The sequence below is a fragment of the Echinops telfairi genome, unplaced genomic scaffold (assembly GCF_000313985.2).
Source record: "Echinops telfairi isolate 266 unplaced genomic scaffold, ASM31398v2 ScPeMD7_30;HRSCAF=105, whole genome shotgun sequence".
Classification (NCBI taxonomy): domain Eukaryota; kingdom Metazoa; phylum Chordata; class Mammalia; order Afrosoricida; family Tenrecidae; genus Echinops; species Echinops telfairi.
Genome location: NW_022103927.1, coordinates 187,488 through 197,555, shown reverse-complemented (window position 1 = coordinate 197,555; position 10,068 = coordinate 187,488). Strand labels below are relative to the sequence as shown.

Genomic DNA, 10,068 nt, shown 5'->3' with positions numbered 1-10,068 from the left:
CCAGCCCCCCAGTCAATGGTGTCCCGCTTCAAATCTGGTCACCTTATTCTAGGAACACATCTTGCCCAATTGCTAAGGACCAAGACTTTGTCTGTTTGCTCTCAAGAGCCCTTTGAGATGAAAGACAGCACTGGGTGACCACCTCTTCCAGGTCTGCAACACTTCCCCGAGTTTAGCACCGGAAGTCCCAAATCCAAGAAAACCTTGGTCCCAGGCAAACTGGGGCATTGGTTTCCCAAAGTGGGTGCCACTGCCCCTGGAAGGCTCTGGAATGATCCAGGGGGGCTGTGAAAGCAGATACCTACACTTCATCCTGGGTGATGGGCAACCTTTACTTGCCATGGGGACGCCGAGTGATTGTTGGTGAAATGGGGGTGGCAGTCCAAATAAGTGTGGGGACCTCAGCTAGAGGATACATGGCCACTGGGTCCATTCCGATGGGCAGTGACCAGCTTTCTTGGTTGGCGGGTTCAGACCACCAACCTCCCCCTCCACTTCACCAAGCACACCATCCTTCTCCAGGGACCGGGGCTCTTGGTACCATGCCCAAAGTACGTGACAAGCGCCTCACCATTCCTTGCCTCTAAGGAGCATTCTGGCCATCCTTCCCCCACAGCTCAGTTTGTCCTGTTGGTAGTCCGTGGGACTTTCCATCTTCTTCGCCAGCACCCTAACTCCAGTGCATCGATATTCCGTCACTCTTCCTATTCAATGTCCAACTTCCCTGTGCAGATAGATCGCACCCCCAATACACATACAAGCAAACAGGTCCAGGCGTGGAGGGGTCCTCACCCATATCCACCCAATGACTTGGTGGCAGGCCTATGTTTGGAAGTGAGAGGGCATGTGGTGCGGGCGAAGGGCTCTGGCGCTCGGGGACTGGTTTCTGGGCCACTGGCGCGCTCTAAGGGGTCCCCTCTGCAGCCCCAGTGTTCTCATCTGTGGCCATGGGGAGCCTCCCTCCCAGGTGTGCTGGGTGGGGCTCAGGGCAGGAGGGGAGATGATGATGCCACACGCAGCACTGCCTCTTCCCATCGTTGTCACGCAGCAGGGAGCACTTTGACTCTCTTCTTGTGGCAGTGGAAGAGACGGCAGCCCACAGCCGCCCTGTGTGGGAGGGACCAGAATTGCCCGACGGGGTTTCCTCGCCTGAAACCTTCACGAAAGCTCATCATCTGACCTGTCATCTGTGGAGGCGCTGGTGGGTTCAAACTTCCAACCTTTCGCTTGGCAGCCAAGCGCTTACTCGTAGCACGGTGCCTCCTCGGAGGAAAGTCAAGCCCCAAACAAAGCCAAGTCGAGTACCAGGCTCACGCCAGTGCGTCGCTTCCAACCCATAACGACCCTATAGGACAGGGTAGAACTGTCCCTGTGGGTTTGCGAGACTGTCACTCTTTCCGGAGCCGGGAGCCTCACCTTTCTCTGGAGGGTTTGCAAAGTTGACCTTGCAGTTAGCTCGGTGCAAAACCCCTGCCGGGGTGGGGATTGTTTGTTCAAGACCACAGGGCAGGGCAGAGCAAACCTGAATGTGGAAAGCAGCCCCACCCCCACGTCCTAGCCCTGGGCTCCTGGACGGGCAGGCCCAGAGGGCACAAGCAAAAGCCCTGGAAAGAATTCAACCCTGGGGGGGGCGGGTGGCGGGTGTTATTTTTAGCCAGAGAGGTATCCATTTCTGCAGAAACACGGGTTCCTAGGGTCAACCAGCTGTCCAGAGGATTAACTCTCAGCAGGTGATGTTTTAAATAGAAGTCCATCAGAGAAGAGAGATATTACACTCCCCATTCTAGGACCTGGTCATGGGGGGAGCCTTCAGACAACCTTGAGGGTAGGGAGCAGATGTACTTGAGCTCTGACTCCAGGGTGAGAGAGTTGTTAGCTGCTGTGGGGTCTGTGCTGGCTCGTGGGAACCCCTGGGACTTGTACCACTTCCTACAGGAAGCCTTCCCTGACTGCCTTCGCTAGATCAGGTCTCTAGGCAGACCCATGCACCACATCCTGTGTCTCTCTCTCCTTAAAACAAAACCAAATGCATTGCCATCAAGTTGATTTAGATTCAGCAGCCGTGTAGGATGGGTTGAGCTGTCCCAAAGCTGTGATCTATACGTGAGAAATCCTCATGGCATCTTGGGTTGAGAGGCTAGCAGTTCAAACCCACTAGTCACTCCTCCTGTCAAGATTTATAATTGGATCGGAATTGACTCAATGCCAGTGAGCTGTGTTTGGGTGGTTGGTCTTGTTTAAATCTCTGCGTGGGAACCAGCTTTCTCCCAGGCAGCCACTGAGGGGTGAGATCCACCGGCATTTCAGCCACTAAGCACTTCACCACGGAGCCAGCAGGGCTCCTTCATTAGATCATTCTAGAGCCTCTTCCCAATCAGGTTAGGTTCTGAGGTTCCAGGTAGATGTGGATTTGGGGAGGACACCTGGGTGTTGCACGCAGTTCAGCTCTTGGTTAGAGTTCACCAGAGGCACCTTCAAAGGAAGGACTGGTCATCTGCTTCCAAAAGCGGCCAGCCAGGGAAAATCACACGGATCACTGCGGTCCAGTCTCATGGGACATGGGGTCACCCTGAGTCTGGCAGCCACTGCCTCCACGACACGTTGGGTCTGAGCTGACATGCTTGCAGCTCAGTTCTGAAGTTCCTCTCTTGAGTCAGGAGACTGGTGGGAGAGGGAGGGGGGAAGGGGGTCCATATGATAAGTCATCACACTCCGGGAGACACCCAGGCTCAGACTCCAGGGTAGGGCTTCAGGAGACTCTTGCAATATTAGCTGAGAGCGATAACTTTCCCATTCAGAAAGGTTCTAAAGACATTCTGTGGGCATACAAAGCGGAAAAGCCTGATTCACAGACACCAATCTCAGACCCCTGAGGCGCTCCCGCTGCAGGCTGTAGTTTCAAGCCACCAGCCACTCCTTGGGAAGAAAATGAGGCTTTCAACACCCATAAAGAGTTACCATCCGGAGGTGGGCAGAACGAAGTGGTGTTAACCAACCCAGGGACAATGGAACAATAAGTGATCCAAATCGGTAGTGAGGAGGGTGTAGGAGGCCTGGTAGGGCTTGATCAAGGGTAATGTAATTCTAAGAGGAATTACTGAAACCCAAATGAAGGCTGAACATGATAGTGGGACAAGAGGAAAGTAAAAGGAAATAGAAGGAAAAAGTAGAAGGCAAAGGACATTTATAGAGGTCAAGATACAGGCATATGCATATGTAAATATATTTCTATATGATGATGGGGAAATAGATCTATATGCATATATGTATAGGTTTAGTATTAAGGTAGCAGATGGACATTGGGCCTCCACTCAGGTACTCCCTCAATGCAAGAATACTTTGTTCTATTAAACTGGCATTCCTTGATGCTCACCTTCCTGACACAATCGCTTAATACAAAGGGGGTGAATAGGCAAATGTGGTGAAGAAAGCTGATGGTGCCCACATGGAAGAAGCACACCAGCCTGTGTGATCACAAGGTGTCGAAGGGATCAGGTATCAGGCATCAAAGGGGGGAAAAATCACATCATTGAGAATGAGGGAGAGTGTGGAGTGGGGACCCAAAAAGGCAACTGGACATCCCCTTACAGAAGGGAATCGGGGAGGAGACGAGCCAGTCAGGGTGCAGTGTAGCAATGCTGAACCATACCACTTCCCTCTAGTTCTTAAATGCGCCTCACCCCCACCCCCCCAACTATCATGATCCCAATTCTACCTTATAAATCTGGCTAGACCAGAGGATGTACACTGGTATAGATAGGAACTGGAAACACAGGGAATCCAGGACAGATTCTCCCTTCAGGACCAGTGGTGAGAGTGGTGATACCTGGAGGGTGGAGGGAGGGTGGGGTAAAAAGGGGGAACCGATTACGAGGATCTACATATAACCTCCTCCCTGGGGGACGGACAACAGAAAAGTGGGTGAAGGGAGACATGGGACAGTATAAGATATGACAAAATAATAATTTATAAATTATCAAGGGTTCATGAGGGAGCAGGGAGTGGGAAAGGAGGGGAAAAATGAGCTGATACCAAGGGCTCAAGTCAAAAGCAAATGTTTTGAGAATGATGATGGCAACAAATGTACAAAAGTGCTTGACATAATGGATGGATGGATGGATTTTGATAAGAGTTGTCCGAGCCCCCAATAAAATGATTAAAAAAAAAGAGCCACCGTCTCAGAAACCACAGAGGGCAGGTCTCCCCTGTCCTACAGCGTCACTACGAGTTGGCTGCAATGTGATGGCCGTGTTTGTTTGAGTTTAACCTTAAATTAGACCCCAGTGTTCTGTTTGGGTCTTAAGCTTATTTATAAAAAGCCAGAACACGGCCTGCCCGTGTTTGTTGTTGCTGTGATTGTTGCTGAGTGTGAGGTGTGTGGTTTGAAACCACCTGCAGCCATGAGGGAGAAGGGTGATGCTTTGACTCCAGTAACGAGTCACAGTCTGGGGACCCACACAGGACCTTCTCCTCTGCCCTGCAGGGCAGGGGTGCTCAATACGTTGATCGTGGTCTACTAGTCAATCACAAATGTATAGATCGCATGGCATTAAAAAAATAGATGTAAGCCTATCATCAATCCCGTCATTTAATTAACATACAGCTCAGCCAATCAGATGCAAGCTTGGGTGCCAAACGCATGCTGCAAAACTGACAAGCTACGTTATCGCCAATTTTTAGACCTTGTTTTTTTCCCCTTAAACGTAAGAAAGGGTATTAAAATGAGTGGGGGAGCTGGACCAAGTAAGAAGACAAAAACGCATCACTTTCATACGGAATGGGAGATTTTGGCACTACAAGCCGATATTCAACTGAAGTCCAGAGCTCATGAACAGTTCTGGAACTTACTCGTAGAGGAAAAGTAACCAAACATGAGAAAATGTGTTACCTCTTTGACTGCCTTATTCGGCTCTACTTATTTATATGAGTCAGCCTTTTCCCACATAAAGATCATTAAGTCCAAGTACCGTTCCACCATGACTGATGATCATTTGGAAGTGTGCTTGAGGCTGGCTGTCGGCAGCTACTGTCCGGACTAGGCATCCCTGCCTCATTCCATTCCGTGCAAGTCATCAGAGGAAACTCAGGTCATGACAAACAATGTACATAGTGAATTGTGTTGTGCAATATGGACTCATGCGGTTATGTAACGTCCATAAACATGCATTGTACGGATAAAGAATTCTCAATGCACTTATGAATAAATGTAATCAGTCAATAAATATGTTTTGCATTTCTGCAGTTGTTAGGTCATGTTGACTTGATCATTTTATAAGTGCTCGCGTGCTGAAAAAGTGTGAGCACCCTGCTGTAAGGACACGGTGAGTTGGGACCCACTCCATGGCGGTGAGCGTGCCTCTGAGTTCTCCCGCATGATTCTGTTCATCTTGTGCAAGTAACATCACGGCCCCTTTCCCAGCAAGCCCAGTGCCCCCTAAGCAGTGGCATCCCCCCATCCCTGGGGACCACGGGTAAGCCCCAGCCTCTCTGTCTGCCTGTTTCACGGGAGTGAGCTGCTCCTATGGTATTTCCCCCTTGTGTCTGATCTCTTTCACAAAGCGTCACCTTTTCAAGGTTCAAAACGTCCTTTGTGGCTGTACAGACTGCTCACCCTCACCTTCCACCCTATTGACGTGGGGATTAAAAAAATTCTTTGTCATCTTGAGAGGTTAAGACAAAATTAGTTCAGAGAGCTCCATGTTGCCATCTCTCAGCTCCCCCCAGTGATGAGCATCCATAGTCAATCCAGGACACAGATAACTAAAAACAAACAAAGAACCCTGGGACTCATAGCAGCTGTGTAGGACAGGGTAGAATTGCTTGGGGTTTCTGAGACTGTACCTCCATACGGGATCGAAAGCCTCAACCCTCTCCTGAGGAGCACTGGCTCATTTTGAATTGCTGACTCTGGTTAACAGCCCAAAGCACACCCACTACAGCACTAGGACTTCTTAGGACAGTCCTAAGGGTCCCATAGCAGTGTGTCCAGGCCCAGCACAAGGGCAGCGGTAGAATCCTCGCTTCCCACGTGGGAGACCCAGGTTCAGTTCCTGGTGAATGCAGCTCACGCACAGCCACCACTCGCCTGCCAGTGGAGGCTTCTGGATTGCTAGATGCTGAACAGGTTTCAGGGGAGTCTACGGGCTAGGAAGAAAGGCCTGGTGATCTAATTCTGAAAATCAACCGATGAAAACTCTGGATCACGACAATCCGAACCATAATCCATCGCAGGAGCGGGACAGGTTCCAGCACCCTTCTTCCTGTTGTGGCTGCGGCAGGGGGTCACCCTGAGTCGATGGCAGCTCCCAGCCACAGTCACATATGGCACCCCCTGGGCGGAGCTCCAGGGCATTGTCCCATGTGTGGGTGGCCATCTCCCGAGTTCATAGATGGCGAGAGTCCATTTACCTCAAGCCCGGTGATGGAGACAGAGGCTGGGTTTGCAAAGGGCTTCAGGCTAAGCTGTGGGCGGAAGGTCGGAGCTTCGAGCCGCTGCTCTCAGGGCAGGCTCCACGGTCCTCACTCAGCAATGTCCTTCTTGGGTGCTATCCTTAGTGGCAGGAGCCCTGGTGGCCTCATGGGTGGCAAGTCGGGCTGCTAACCCCAAGGGCAGCCGTTCAACTCCACGGGGAGAAAGATGAGGCTGTGTGTGCTCATCAAGATTGACAACCTCGGACTGCGAAGGAACAGGTCCGAATTGCCTGGAGGGCGCCAGGTTTTCCTGTTCTTGTCCTGCGTTGCAGAAACCTTGAAGTTACAGTTTTTTCTCTTTTGAATGTTGTTATTTTAAACATTTGTAACTGTACCCAGTGCTGCTGCAACACAGCGCTTTTGGGGTTAAGAGAGTCTTCTCCGGGGCTGAGGGCAGGGTTTCCCTGTCTCCAGGACTGAGTGCTCTGAAGGGGTGAGGGGAACACACCTCCTGGCCTCTTCCCGATTCTAGTGGCTCCAGGTGTCCCCTGACTTGTGCCAGGGCTTCTGTTACAGAATGGTCCGGCTCGGTGACTGCCGTAAACTCGGCCCCCACCTGCCCGGCTCTGTGGCGTCCTGATCCGAGTAGAGGGATCCAGCAGCAGGGCCCTGTGGGAGGTGGCGGCTGACCATGCTTCGAGATGGGTGTTGCTCTCCAAAATCCTGCCATGGTCCTTCCTGCCACGTTGTTCAGGAGGAGACTGATGGGGGAGACTGGGTAACTGGCAGGACTCTGGGGAGCAACGTACATCCAAAGAGGTGCAGGCAGCCGCCATCGTTGAGGGGGGCCCAGCTGTTTGCTACTAGCGGTTACTATGCAATGTACGGCGTGCACTCAGCCCGCGTTGATGGCAGCGACTGAATCGGAACCGTGTGGAACCGGTTTGAAGCCCTGCTGTGGCCGCACCACTCTAATCTGTGCCTCTGCCTCCACCTGGCTTTCTTCTGCGTGGGTCTGCTTCTTGTTCACAAAACCAAGCTCACTGCCGCCAAGTCGACGGCGATCCATTGCTATCCTATAAGGCGGAGTACAACTGTCCCTGTGGATTTCCGACTGTAAGTCCTCACTGGAACAGAACGCTTCCTCTTTCTCCAGAGGAGTGGCTGGTGGATTTGAACTGCTGACCTTGCGGTTAGCTGCCCAACTCATAGCCCACTGCGCTACTGAGGGGTCCGCCCTCCTTCATAGTTAGATTAGTGCCCACCCTACTCCAGCTTGGCTTCAATAACTTAATTGCTAACATATGCACAGATAACCTCTAAACAAGGTGAGGCTCACAGGTACCAGATTAGATTATTTGGTGTGGGGCAGGGGGGTGGGGGCTGGGGTGGTTTGACACAGTTGAAGCCCGGACACTGAGCCAAGGGGAAAGGGACGGACCTAGTACTGCCTTGACTTGCTGTGTGACCTCGGGCCACACACCACCTGTCTGATCTTGGCTCTCTCTGGGGCGGGTGCGAGTGCTCAGCATGCACAGGTGATCTGGTGGCAGCTGACCTGTGTGTGTGTGAGGGCAGAGCTTGTGCAGGGCTCCCTGAAGGCTGATGGTGAGGGACACCCCCCCCCCCATGTCCGTCCCCAGGAGCAGTCGAGCTCTCCCGGTGCCACCCCATCGCATCCTGGCTCTGTGCCATGCTGCACTGCTTCGGGAGCTACATCCTGGCCGACCTCCTGCTCGGGGAGCCGCTCATCGACTACTTCAGCAACAACTCCAGCGTCCTGCTGGCCTCCGCTGTCTGGTGAGTCTCTGGGACCCAGGGGCGGGGAGCAAGGCTGGGGGCGGGTGTGTCACTTGAGCCGGGTGTCCAGGCTGTGGGAGGGCCTGGGACTCTGCAGACCAATGACAGGTCACCCCGAGCACCCCATCCCAATCGCCCCCTGGCCTCCCACCAGGTGGAGGTGGTTCAGGGCAAGCTCCAACAGCCCCACCCCCCCCAGGACTGGGTTTTGCTGACCTGTTTGTTCTCAGGGCATTGACACATTTAGGTGCCCCAGTGGTACAAATACGAATTGGGTTGACCACGGCAAGGTCATCAGTTCAAAGCCAAGTGCTCCGCCGGAGAAAGACCAGACTTTCTGCTCCCATAAAGAGTGACTGTCTCAGAAGCCTACGGGGTATTCTCCCCCATCCCGTAGGGTCACTGAGTCAGAAAGGACTGGAAGTGAGTCTTTCTTTTTTGGTGGCACACTTCAGTGCTCGGCTGGGAATTGAAAGGTGGGCAGTTTGGACCCACCCAGCAGCACCTCCGAAGAAAAATCTGGCAACCTACTCCCAGACAGATGACAGTCAAGAAAAATGTCTAGGGGACCATGCTAGTCCGTCGTCACTTGTGGTCAGAAAGAGCGGGCATTGGCGCAGCAGCACCTCACAACCACGGGAGCAGATGGGTGGTCCCACATCCCTCCCACCTGTCGTGGGGCGTGCACCTCTGCATCCCAAAGCTGAGCTCCCCAGGGTCTAAAGACGGGTCCCTCTCTGGTGCAAACAGGGTGTGCTTGGCCGCTAACCTGAAGGGTGGCTGAACCCACCCAGCGGCGTGATGAAGAAAGGCCTGGTGACCTGCTGCCATATAGATGACAGCCAAAAACCCCATGGACAGTTCTACCCTGAAACTAAGGGGGTTGCCGTGGCAACTGCCAACAACAGGTGCTAATACTCTCAGGTCCCAGAGTCAGGGAGGTACAGGTATGAGGCAGGACTACACCAAGGGCTGCACTCGGGGATAAGGTGACAGTGAGCTGGAATGAGAGGAGGCCCTTCTATCTGGCAAGCAGAGCGGGAGAAGCTAGATGTGTAGGAATTCTGCAGGGTCCAGGATGGAGGGCTGGCCCTTGGGGCCAGGTACCAGTTTGCAAGGGCTGATGTGTATGGCCCAGGATAATGAGAACCTGCTAAGGAGAATGTTTGGGGGCAGGGGGTAGGCTTATCAGCTGCCCTGGAAGGGAAGCAGGAGTTCCCGGGTGGTGCCAAGGGATCGCTCTTGGCTATTAACCAAGAGTTAACCCGGCGAAGAAAGACCTGGCAATTGACTTCCACACAGATTGTCAATTGCGGTCAGGTTGACGCGGCCGACTCCTGGCGGCCCCAGGTGTGCAGAACAGAACGCCTCTGCTGGGTTTTCAAGGCTGGGGCCCTTGGGAAGCGGATCGCCAGGCCTGCTTTCCAGAGTGCCTCTGAGTGGGTTCAAACCCTCAACCTTTTGGTTGGTGGCTTAGGCGCCTGTGCAGGTTATAGCCAGGCAATGCCTACGGAGCGGTTCTACGTTCCCGTTTCTATGACGAGTTCTGTGTTCCAGAAGAAATGAAAAGCCGAAGGGGAGCAGGCCGGCCTTCGGCCAGGGTGTCGATGCAGCACAGCTCTGAAGGAGAGAGCGACCCTGTGGCCTCTGCTCCCCCTCCTGGGGCCCCGGCCACTCCCCGCCTGACACCTGGCATGGTCTCCCCAAAGGTACCTGATCTTCTTCTGCCCACTGGACCTCTTCTACAAGTGCGTCTGCTTCCTGCCCGTCAAGCTCATCTTCGTGGCCATGAAGGAGGTGGTGAGGGTCCGCAAGATCGCCGTGGGCATCCACCACGCCCACCATCACTATCACCAC

At 53.3% G+C, this 10,068-nt stretch overlaps 1 protein-coding gene across 1 annotated transcript in view; it reads left to right on the top strand.

Annotated features, from left to right (window-relative positions):
* TMEM38A (transmembrane protein 38A) overlaps positions 1-10,068 on the top strand; it is a 24,000-nt gene that overhangs the window by 7,284 nt on the left and 6,648 nt on the right. Inside the window, exons 2-3 of the mRNA XM_045289758.1 lie at positions 8,055-8,211; positions 9,921-10,067. Of these exons, the coding sequence (XP_045145693.1) occupies positions 8,055-8,211; positions 9,921-10,067 (304 nt within the window). The remainder of the gene's footprint in view (positions 1-8,054; positions 8,212-9,920; position 10,068) is intronic.